General features: G+C 36.3%; 1 protein-coding gene across 2 annotated transcripts in view; it reads right to left on the bottom strand.

Annotated features, from left to right (window-relative positions):
- Positions 1–12,610, bottom strand: part of LOC150105435 (synaptosomal-associated protein 47-like) — a 106,159-nt gene that overhangs the window by 69,097 nt on the left and 24,452 nt on the right. For both annotated transcript variants that reach the window (XM_090394810.1, XM_090394811.1), the window contains exon 2: positions 4,050–4,894. In XM_090394810.1, the coding sequence (XP_090250936.1) occupies positions 4,050–4,844 (795 nt within the window). In that variant the 5' untranslated portion in view covers positions 4,845–4,894. The remainder of the gene's footprint in view (positions 1–4,049; positions 4,895–12,610) is intronic.

Below are 12,610 nucleotides of genomic sequence, written 5' to 3'. Positions count from 1 at the left end.
ACCCTAGTAAAATCCCAAGGGAGTGGAAAGATTGCAAATTAGTTCCAATGCCTAAAGGATGCTCTAAGACTGCAGTAGCAAATTAACTTAGAAGTGATAGTAAAAGTATTAGAAAAGGTAATGAAAGGCAATTTGGGAATAGGATGATAATAATATAATACTCTATTTGGTGATGGGGAGGTAGGTCATGCCTTAATAATTTACTTACTTTATATAATACAATATATAAAGCTGAGCTGGATAAAGGAATGACTACATAATGATACTGCTAGATTTTTCAATGGTGTCCAATAGAATACCACATGGAAAACTGTGATGCAAACTGAACAAATGGAGAAATATATAAGGCTGATATAGATATGAGGGTAGCTGCTGGACAGATACCAAAGAGTAGTATATGGTGGAGAAGACTCCAGGAGAAAGCAGGTGACTAGCAGTGCACTTCAAGGCTCTATGCCTGAACTATTGCTGTTTATTTTGTATATTGACATTAAGAAAAAAGATAATGGGTTTCAGTTTAACGTAAAAAAAAGTGTATTATTATTATAATTATATCGCACCTCCAGGGAGTCCAAAGCCTCATCGAGGGAGGGCATCAACTTTACAACTCTTCGTCTCACTACTCCACCAACCTTCATCATCTAACACTAACGTCATCTACCGCGACTAGTGCTTTCACAGACACAAACATCCATGCCCACGGTGGGATTCGAACCCGTAGCCTTTTGGCTTGAGAGCGGATACGCTAATCACTCAGCCAACCAGGCTGGCATTCTGAATGATACATTCTGAGATGAAAGGATTACAATCTGAGTACCACAGTGATGGAACTGTACTCCAGGAAACTGATGAAGTTTCTTGGTGATGAAACTGATGAGATCTAAAGATGGTGGATAGGGAGTTGATATTTGGAGGGCATATTGCAATTACTTGGTTACTGAAGAATACATTAACAAGCAGAGATAAGGAAATTATCATTTCTCTCTTTATAAGGCTTCGATACAGCTTGTTATGGATTACTGTGCTCAGGTCTGACCACCCAGGTTTCTTGTGGATAAGAAGGGGTGGAGAGAATCTAGAGGTGGGTTATCAACATGGTGTGCAGTCTGTGAAATTCTCCATATGATGAAGGACACTTTACAGATCTCAAAAGTTTGATACATGAAAAAGAGCGGCACTATCACAGAAACATTTAAGTTATTAAAAGTTAGGATTGATTCAGAGGAATTAGTTTAGTACTTGGCTAGATGTTCTTGTATCATCTGTATTGATATTCATTCCTCTATAATGTCCTGTTCGTAGTCTTGCTATCGTGGTGGAGGTCCTTCTGTCAGCACTGATTTCGGGAATTTGATGTTGTATCACTGATTTCAGTGGAATTAGTTTAGCTTTTGCTAGTGCACTGGCATCAGCAAGAGTTATCATATGAGTTTCTTGGTTGAGTTCTCTGGCCTCTTTCGCTTTATCAGCTGCTTCATTGTAATCAATGCCTACATGAGCAGGAATCCATTGTAAAATGCAACTTTTACCTAAACACTTTAGTTGATTTAAGAGTTTATGGATGTCTTGTGTGAGCTTGGTATTGCCATTTTTGATTGCCTCCATAGCTGATCTTGAGTCACTGTAAATTATAATTCCTTCAGATTGTTGAGATGATGACAGTTTTAAGTAGGCTTCTAGTGCTTTATTTATTGCGTAGAGTTCGCTGGTAAAATTGGAAGCGATTCTCCCAGGTATCCTTGTGCTTATTATTATTTTTTTATTATTATTATTATTATTATTCAGGCCTCCATGGAGTCAAAAGACTCATCGTGGGAGGTCCTTTCTAAGAAACACAAGTCTATCAAGACTCATTGAGGGAGGTCCCTCCTAGGAAACACAAAGTCTATCATACCACTCCTTAAATGCATTGACCGTTCTTGCTCTCACCACTCCATCAGGCAATGCATTCCATGGTTCAACCACTGTCCATGCAAAGAAACCACTCCTCACCCTCGTTCTCACAGTTTCCTTTTGTAACTTCCAGGGATGGCCCCTTGTCATGACTCCTTCCCGCTTTCAACCAAGCGAAAGAACTCCCCAGTGTCAACCCTGTAATCACCTATCAACAGTTTAAAAGTATCAATCATATCACCCTTCCTTCTTCTATCCGCCAAACTCTGCAGTCCACACTCCCTCATAACTAACATTGTACAGTCCCGACACCATCTTTGTTATCCGCCTTTGTACCCTTTCCACAGTTAATTTATCTCCTTCAAATCCTGTGGACCAGATCTGAGAACAATAATCTAAGCGTGGTCTGATCAGAGTCTTATACAACGGAATGATAACCACTTTATCTCTGCAGGTCAGTGTCCTTCTGATTATTGCAGCAATCCTCTGTGTTACCTTCACTACCTTTGCAATATGTCCCCTAAATTTCAGGTTTCTATCAATCATCAAACCCGGATCTCTTGTCTCTCCTACTTCCTCCAGTTTAACTCCTCCCATAGAGTATGCAGCGTCCCATCGATGTGTACCATACCTCAAGACCTTACATTTTGCTGCATTAAACTGACACCCCCCATTCATTTGCCCATCTATCTAGCTTATTCAAATCCTCTTGCAGGATTTGAATAAGCACATCTGCACTATTACTAATAACCCTTCCCAGCTTCGCATCATCTGCAAACAACCAAATATCCCCTTGCAATCCACAGACAATGTCACATTGACATAAAGGTTAAACAATATAGTTCCCAGTACTGAGCCCTGTGGAATCCCCACTTGTAACATTCTGCCTCTTTGATATTGCTCCACCATACACAACTCTCTGATACCTATCAGACAGCCAATCCTGAATCCAGCTGATCAATCTGACATCCAGACCCATGTGCTGCAACTTGAATATCAGCTTATCATGTGGCACCATGTCAAATGCCTTTGCTATGTCTAGGAAAATGGCAGTATATGCCTTTCCTTCATCTAATGCTCTTGTAACTTTATCATAAAAGGCTAGCATATTGCTAAAACAAGAGCGCCCCTTCACAAATTCATGCTGACTCTCACTGATAACATTACCCTCATCTGCCCAATGCTGTATATGGTCCCTCACCACTTTCTCCAAGATCTTACTAACTAAGATCCTGGAGAAAGTAGTGAGGACACACAAACTGGCCTATAATTAGACACTTCCAGTCTGCTACCGCCCTTATGCAATGGCACTATCTTATCTTCCTTCCATCCCATGGGCACCTTTCCTGCAGCCAAACTTTCATTGAAAAGCCAGGTCAAGGACACTGTCAGTTCCTTAGAACATTCTCTCAAAACTCTTGGTGAAATACCATCCAGTCCCACAGCTTTACTAACATCTAGAGTACTCAGTATGTGGAACACACTCTCCTCCTGCACCTCTAAACCTCGACCCTGCTATATCCCTCTAGTATTCAAATTGACTCCTCCAGGATGAAATACTCCAATAAAGTTCATTGAACAATTCCACTATGTCCTCTGCATCAGTCACTCTATTCCCATTTTTATCCCACAATGTCATTTCTTCCACAGTCATTTCTCCTCCTACTGGCCACATAGCTAAAAAATTTCCTAGGATTTTCCTTGGATCTAAGGGCCAATCTTTTCTCATATTCCAGTTTTGCCTTCCTTACCATTCTAATCACTCTTCTAGCCTGTGTCTTATATTCTTCGTGCATCTTCTCTTCACATGTCTCCTTATATCTCTTCCACAGTCTCTTTTTTGTATGTAGCTCCTGTTTAATCCACTTTGGACAATGTTAAGTAAAAAACCTGTATAATATCTTAGATTAATGAAATATTTCATAAATTTTATGTCCCCTTCCAGAACAAGTGCAAATTAAAAGATTTTACATGAAAATTAGCTAGGATTATAATTTTTTTTTTTTTAACTACAAACTTTTCAAATATAACACATTGCTGCAAAAGAATCAGCATAGTATCAATACCGTAGATTATTTTTTTTTTAGTAAGGTCAATATCTTAAAATTCTACTCTTAGTCTCTCTTTACATCTGCCTTATTACATAACTATCTTACCTGAATTGAGCAAATTTCATCTTCAAAATTATATTTTGGCTGATTTCTGTTATCAAGCATACTTAATTTGTTGTCTTTAATTTCTAGTACACCCTGACACCAAACATTCTCATCAGCTGACTCATCAGTTTGGGAAAACGCAATTTTATATATTTGCTTCTTAGTTTTTTTATTCAGCATAACTTTCATCTCTTTGTTCTGATGTGCAACACTAGCAGGTATATAAGATAAGCTGCAAATCAGAGATTCTGCAACAGAAAGGTCATTATTAATTTTGTCTACAGCATCCTCTGCTTCATTTAGTTGTGTACCTTGTCTTTCCAGAGCAGCTGCTGCAGCTGTTAAATTTCTTTCAGATTCATTTATAATACTAAGTAATTCTGTACCAAGTTGTGTATGCAAACTATTTGGAAAACTTTTACATGATGTTAATTTTTGTCCAGATAAAAGACATTCCCTCCAGAATAACTCTAATAAATTGAAAACAGAATCTCTGTTAGCAAATGAGGAAAACCAGTGTGCAACATTTCCCACTGTAATCAGGATTGCTGGAAATACAATGGTTGTTTGTTTTCTTTGGATACTTGTAATATCAGCAACATGTATTGATTGTATAAATAATGTCTCTGAACTCTCAATATTCTCAGTATCCTGAGTGAAGTCTACTGTATCTGGTGTCAATGTCAATGTTCCATTAATCCATTTTTTATATGTGGGATGGTAGTAGCTAGTTTTAGTGCCAAAAACTGAAACCTGTTTTCCTGAATGATCAGAGAAAGATGTAGTGGCACACATATCTTTTTATACAAATCAGTCAATCTTGGTGTCTATTCATATGATGGTAACTGAAAAAAAATAATAATAATAAATAAATAAATAAAATATAGTACTTATATATCCATTAAACAAAATAAATATACAACTTTTACTACAAAATATGTATCAAGTTAACAAATACTTCACGAATAATATTATTAACTGTTGTCTGACTGAATGAATATTTCTTAAAAATAATATATATTTCAGCTTTTGTGTAAAAGTAGTCTTCATGAAAAGGTATACAATAATACATACTGACAGAAGCCATAGATTACATGGAGAGAACACACAGGCACAAGTGAAGTCTCATTGTTAATACAGTAAATGTATATAGTATATGTTGTGTGAAATCATTATTATTATTAGAATTATCATTGCATGGGAACCCTCCATGGAGTCCTAAGACATATCGTGGGAGACCTAAACTATCAACACAATCTCTATCCTAAATCTCTTTGAAACCACTAACAGATAAAGCACTCAAGTTAATTGTAGTCAAGGTGTTGGAGAGAGAGTGGTTAGATTGGGTTAATGGGCATAGTATTCTTTATGATGAACAGCATGGATATGTAAATAGTAGGTCTTGTTTTAGCAATTTACTTGCATTTCATGATAAGGTAAGTGTGTTAGATAAGGGAAAATCATATACAGTGATTTCTTGGACCTTGCAAATGCATTCAATAGATTACCACATGATAAGTTGGTGTACAGGCTGTACAGGATGGGAATAAATAGTATATTGGTTAGATGGATTGGTGATTGGCTCTGAACAATACCAGCAAGTTGTATATGAAAAACTGAAGGTAACCATTGGTATGCCCCAGGGTTCTGTTCTTGGGCTCCTGCAGCTTAACTTCTTTGTAAATGATATATCATGTGGAATGAATGGGGATCTTCAGTTGTTTGCTGATGATGCAAAGTTCAGGAAATTATAAGTAGCACTGCTGATGTTAATTTAATTCCCTCAGGACGATTTGAATAGACTTTTTACTTGAACAAAGCAGTGGGGTTATAGTTTTAACATCAATAAGTCAAAGGTGTTGCATTTCGGAGTGCAGAAATATAAGGCTGTGTACTACAATGATGGTGCTGTACTGCAGGAAGCAAAAAAAATTCAAGATTTGGGTGTGATGGTTGACAGTAGACAGAAGTTTAGAGGACATATTGGAAGTTGCAAAGACTGCACATAGTAGTTCTGCTATGATAAGAAGTGCACTGACATGTAGAGATAAGGAAATAGTTGTGCCACTGTATAAAGCACTGGTCAGACTACACTTGGACTACTGTTCTCAGATTTGGTCAGCTGGATTTTATTGTGATGTGGAAACATTGAGGGTCCAAGATGAGTGACTAAGACAATATCAGGACTCTGAAATGTCGGTTATGGAGAGAGAGAGAGAGAGAGAGGTTGAAGAAATGTGGATTGCAGAGTTTGGTGAATAGGAGAAAAAGAGGTGATAGAGAGACGTTTAAGTTAGTGAGGGGATTTTATCAGATTAATCCTGAGGAGATTATAAAAAGAGGAGAAGGCGAGAAGGGAAGAACCAGAGGCCATCCCTGGAAGTTATGTAAGAGTGTGATGAAGAAGTTATGTAAGAGGGTGTGAGGAGTAGGTTCTTTACATGGAGAATTGTGAGTGAACGGAATGCATTACTGGAATATGTTGTTAATGTAGGGAGTGTAAAGGATTCTAAGTTTCAGTCTGATAAATATGTTGTCACCTGAATGAACCTCCCATAATGAGCCAACTCTATGGAGGGTATAGTAATAATAATAATAATATTGTTGACAGTGATATCTTCACACTTCAGGGTACAAGAGTTTACACAGAATTTGAAATAAGAAGTAATGACTATTTAATTTTACACAGCATAAAATGAGTATTGTATTGAAAATAAAAATATTTATTATTATTGTTACTATTATTATTATTATTATTTGGTAACCTCCATGAAGTCAACAGAATCATCATGGGAGGCCCACTCAACCAGCAACATGTCTATAATAATGAGCTTTGAAGTTATTTATACTACCTGCACTCAGGAAATGCAGTAAGCTACTAACACTCACTAACAACTCCCCAGGTTAAAAATCTACTTCTCACATTCTTCTTCACCACATCTTTATACAACTTCCAGGGATGACCTCTCATTCTTCCCATCTTAACATCCATTCTTTTTATAATTTCTTCTGTATTAATCTGATAGAATCCCCTCGCTAACTTAAACAGCTCTATCATATCTCCTCTTTTCCACCTATTCACCAACCTCTGTAATCCACATTCTCTCAAACGTTCTTCATAACCAACACTCCGGAGTATTGATATCACTTTGGTCATTCATCTTTGAATCCTCTCTAGTGTTTCCATATCACAATGAAAACCAGGTGACCAAATCTGAGCACAACAGTCCATATGTGACTAAGTTTAATACACGTGAACCACAGTAGTAGGTTTTTTTTATTACGTAAATATTTCATCCTAGGTATCTTAGGACTGTACTGATAATGTCCTAAGATACCTAGGATGAAATATCATCATCATCATCATCATACGTAGCATGGCCTGTTCCGGCCTTAGAAGTCATCATTGAATCGTTTAAGAGGACGTCCTGGTTTTCTTTTTCCTAATGGCTTGTACTTTAAGGCTTGTTTTGGTAATCTTTCTGTTTTCATTCTTTGAACGTGTTCCATCCATTTATGTTTATATTTTTTAATTTTTTCTATTACTGGTTCTTGGTTTAATTCTTTCATAATATCTTTGTTTCTTTTGTGATCAAATAGGGTATACTTTGCAGTTTTTCTCATAAACTTCATTTCTGCTGTTGTTAATCTTTGTTTGTCTTTTTGTTTTATTGTCCAGATTCCATACATTAAGACCGGTAAGGCTAATGTATTGTATACTTTTAGCCTGGTTTGTTTTTGAACTAGGTTTGGTTTAAATATAGAGTTAATTACACCTGTTATTTTTAAATATTTTGTAATTTTTACGTTTATATCTTTTTCATTTTCATATGTGATCATACATCCTAAGTAGTTAAATGAATTCACCTGTTCTAAGATCTTGTTATCTATTACTATTTTAGTTCTTGCTGGATCCTGTCCTTTAAAGGCCATAGTTTTTAATTTTTCTGTTGATATTATCATACCATAATCTTTGGATATCTCATTTAGATTTAAAATAGCTTTCTGTAAGTTATCTTCAGAATTTGTAATTATTATTTGGTCGTCTGCAAGGAGGAGAGTGTTTAAGTTAACTGTAGGTGAAAGTTTAATTCCTTGATGTAAATTTTTACTCCATTTTATTATTATTTCATTTAAGTAGATATTAAAAAGAGTTGCTGAGAGGGGACATCCCTGTCGGACCCCTTGGTTTATCTCTCTTGTATATGATAGCTCGTGATTTAATCTTATTTGTATTTGATTATTTTCATATATACTTGTGATAGCTTTTAGAATATTATTTGGTATTTGTCTTTCTTTTAATATGTTAAATAATATGTTTCTTTTAACTTTGTCAAATGCTTTTTTCAAAATCAATAAATGCAATATGTGTTTCCAAATTATATTCTCTTCTTTTCTCTATTATTAATTTTAGGCAAAAGGCTGGGTCTATACATGATCGTCCTTTTCTAAATCCATTCTGTACCTCTAGAATAAAGTTTTCGGAATATTTCATTAGTTTGTTATTTAAGTTTCTGCTATATATTTTGTAACAGGAATTTGGTATACTGATACCTCTATAGTTTTTAGGGTCATCTCTATTACCTTTCTTAAAGGTAGGAATCACAATTGCTTTTTTCCATTCTATTGGGGGGATACCAGTTGAGTAAATTTTATTTAAAAATAATAAGAGTCTTTCTACGTAATAAAAAACCTACTACTGTGGTTCATGTGTGTTAAACTTAGTCATGAATTCTCCACAGGTTTCTTTACATAATCAAGTCCATATGTGGTCTGACCAATGCCATATATAGAGCATTGGTCAGACCAGATATGCTGATCATTTTGAAGGGAGATATTCAGGGAATGCATCAAAGCTGATGAATCATTATTTCCAATATCATTTATATAGAAATTAAACAGCAGTGGTTCAAACACAAAGCATTGCTAAACAGAAGTTGATGTATACTTTGGACATATGTTACGAGCTAATGAATCATTGGAAAAGGCAGTTATGTTGGGGAAGATTGAGGGCATGAGAAGAGGAAAACCACAAAAGAGTTGGATGGACAATATAAAAGAACTTATCAACTTGAACTTACAATTGCTGAAAGAAAGGACAAGAGACCGAGCAGGATGAAGAACCTTTGTGATCAAGATCACCAAGAGTTGAAAATGACTGGATGGCACATAACAACAAGTAGATTAGTAAGGCATGACTGACCTTTCACAAAGCCATGCTACCCTTTATAAAGTATCACATTCTTATCCACCCATTCCTGAATTCTCATTCTACCTAACTTTTCCAGTCCTTTCATCACCACCACTCCTGAGATACTAACTGGTCTGCAATATGCTGCCACAGACTTAGATCACCTTTTATGCAAAGGAATTATTGTGCCCTCTTTCCACTCTCTTGGACTTTACCAGAGCAGAGACTTAAACAGCCTAGTCAAAGGCATTGCCAGCTCCCCTGTACATTCTCGTAAAATGCGAGCTGATATACCATCCAATCCCACAGCTGTATTTGCATTCAGATTCTGCAATATCCTAACTACCTCCAATTCATCAAACTCTGTTCTCACATCAGTACTTATCACCTCTGCCATAACAACATCTTCACTTGAATGATACACCCTTGCAAAATACTCACTCGGTAGCTCAACAGTTTTGTCTATAGTTCGCCCACCGATTAGAGCTCCCTCGACATTTTTGCACATCTCAGAAAAAGGAGAACCCATTCCGATAATAGGGTAATCAGTCCGTATTGTGGGATGAGTTGTTTATTATTACCGGTCAGAAAATTAACTTCTCTTTTATGATTATTGTAGTTAACTATGTTGCTTGTATAACAGTCAGAAAATTTTACCTATAAAGCACGTAATTTCGCATGTTGGCGACCAATTCAGACATCCTTCATTTCTTTCTCAGCATGAATCGACTATTCTTGGAATGACGTGAAGCAGGGACCTACAAACGTGGGCGAACTATACCTCTTAAAGTTGTCCTTCTATAGTCATTCTTCCTCATGCATGCCACACAATAAAAAACTCTCTGGGGGGTTTCCTATTACTTGCTCAGCTAACTTCTCACAATATGATTTTGCCTTCCTTACCATGCTGATCACCTTTCTCCCCTATACCCCGCCTCTTTTTTTGCAGCTCTGTTTAATGACATTACTGATCCATCTAATTCCTACCTGATGTACCCTTCCAACTTTGGGTATACAGTGTGATACTGCTTCCTCCAGATATGCCTTGACAACCATCTTCAATGCACTGTGAATATCATTTCCTTGCAACAGTACTGCTACAAGCTGCCTCCTAAGTGTATCATAATCAACTGCATTGTAGTTCCACATATAACCCCTTCTTAACTGGAATTTCCAAATGTTTTGCTACCTCCCAAGTCAAGACCACATGATCACTTTTCCCAATTGGAGGCAATGTAGCCACCTTAGTTATGGAGAATTCTTCTGATCCTATAACAAGATCCAATACTCTCATACTCTGAGTCCTTTACATCACATTCTGCTTCAAGCAATTATCTCTCAATAAGCATTTATATTCCATTTCCTTCATCTAAAGCCCCCACAATAATTACTTGACCAGCCTGTAGCAGGTCAAGCAATGACATCCTTGAACAAAATTTTATATTTTGTTCTACTGGCCTCAATTTCACACCAGATTGATTCAAAAGAAGTGTCACTTGCCAGGCTGACTCTTACTCTAGTTGGCTGCAGTTCATCTACTATCAGCAGTACTCCCACTTGTCCTATCTATTCTATCCTCACTGAAAATAGTATATCCATCATATTCTATCCTTGTAACTATTTAATCTGCCATGTCCATGCTATCCTCCCTGAAAATGCTAAATCTATCACATTCTACTCCTGTAACTACATCATCTGCTGTTAGCCAAGTCTCACTAATGTGTATAACTTTTGGTGAGGTTGCATTAATCAATACAAAAAAAACTCCTCCCTCTTATTCTTGATGTTTCTAGCATTTTAATAACAATACTAATATTAATTTTCGTACCAAGAAACAAGAATTTGTAGCACTTTTGTGAAGTACTTCCTTTATCATAGAATCACCATAAAAAAATATCTTCTTACATTCTTTCTCTCCTTCATTCTCACAATGTTCTTTTTGGCTTTGGAGCTCTTGCTTTTTTCTGTTCTCAATAACTGATCTCTTGCTGTTTCTGCAGCTTTTCAATCTTGTGCTTTGTCCTGTGAAGGACTACATGCAAGCACACTATTTCTTCATTCAGATCTTCTATGTTCTCTTCAACTTGTACCACCTAACTTTCAGTATTATCACCGATATTTAAATTTTTTTTAGTCTACCATCACGTAATTTGTTCTCTCTGCATTCACTCTCAAAACATTAATAACACTACCCTCCTTCCACAAATTTTTCAACTTTCGTGATGAGTACATCTCACAAATTTTATGCTGGATAAAATCACACAAATTTAGCTTGCCCAACAAAGATGTCTTGACCACCATTGTTCTGCTATGAAAGATTGTTAAATGAGATAACCAGTAACAGAACACTGGCAGTAAGCATCCAGGAGGAATACAGCCTGCGGCTATTTCAGTATCAGAAATTGGAAACACTAGTAGAAATCTGAAATGTGGAAAGGCAGCTGGAGTAAATGACATCTGATCAGAAACACTCAAACACAGATACTACTAAAGTTTTAGAGTGAACCAATAATGCTCTGCTAATTCGTAAAGTACGGTAAGAAGGTGAAATTCGAGATGACTGGAATAGAGTTCTCATAGTACATCTTTATAAAAGTGAAATATAATGATGTGAGAATTATAGAGGAATTTATGTAGGAAAATTTTCCTACTGAATATTCCAGGTAAAACAATGTGGAAAAGAATCTTGGGAAAGGGCAAGCCAGGTTCAGAATAAAAATAGGTTGTCAGGCCCAGATTTTTACTTTATGACAAATAGTTGGAAATGGATCAATATTTCAGATGTGGGAAGGTCTTCAACTTGCTACAGTTATATAGCTGAACAGAACATTACTTAGAGCCATTAATAGCTTATGGTTAAAGCATTTCAGCAGTTAGAATTGGAGAATGTATAGGAAGCAAGGGTGCATGCTATCTCCACTGTTATTCACTATCTGTGGATCACATTATGAATGAAAGTGGCATTAAACTTATCAAAATTCAATATTCAATGGAAAAACCTACAGAAAATGCAAAACATTTCAGCTTTTTTTTCTTATGTGAATCCCACCCATGAAATGTAAACCTGTTGTATTGGGTTGGCAAATAAGTTTGTTTTCGGTTTTTCAGAGTGGAATGAAGCACATTTTATTCAATATATATATAATACATACTAGTCAGTTATATATTGACTCTCTTTATCAATGACCTCTTACCATCTGTCCACCAACTTCATTATGCCGTGTTCATAAAACTCCTGAAGTTTATTGGCGAAAAACTGATCCAGGTGTCTTTTGACAGCCTCCTCATTAGCAAAGGTTTTCCCCATTCAGAGAATTCTGCAACGATCAGAATAAGTGGTAATTGGAAGATGCCAGATCCAGTTAACACG

The sequence above is a fragment of the Typopeltis vanoorti genome, chromosome 6, assembly GCF_054136105.1.
Source record: "Typopeltis vanoorti isolate ZY-2024b chromosome 6, IOZ_Tvanoo_1.0, whole genome shotgun sequence".
NCBI classification, from domain to species: domain Eukaryota; kingdom Metazoa; phylum Arthropoda; class Arachnida; order Uropygi; family Thelyphonidae; genus Typopeltis; species Typopeltis vanoorti.
Note: the sequence above shows the minus strand (reverse complement) of the source record. Positions and strands in the feature narration are given on the sequence as shown.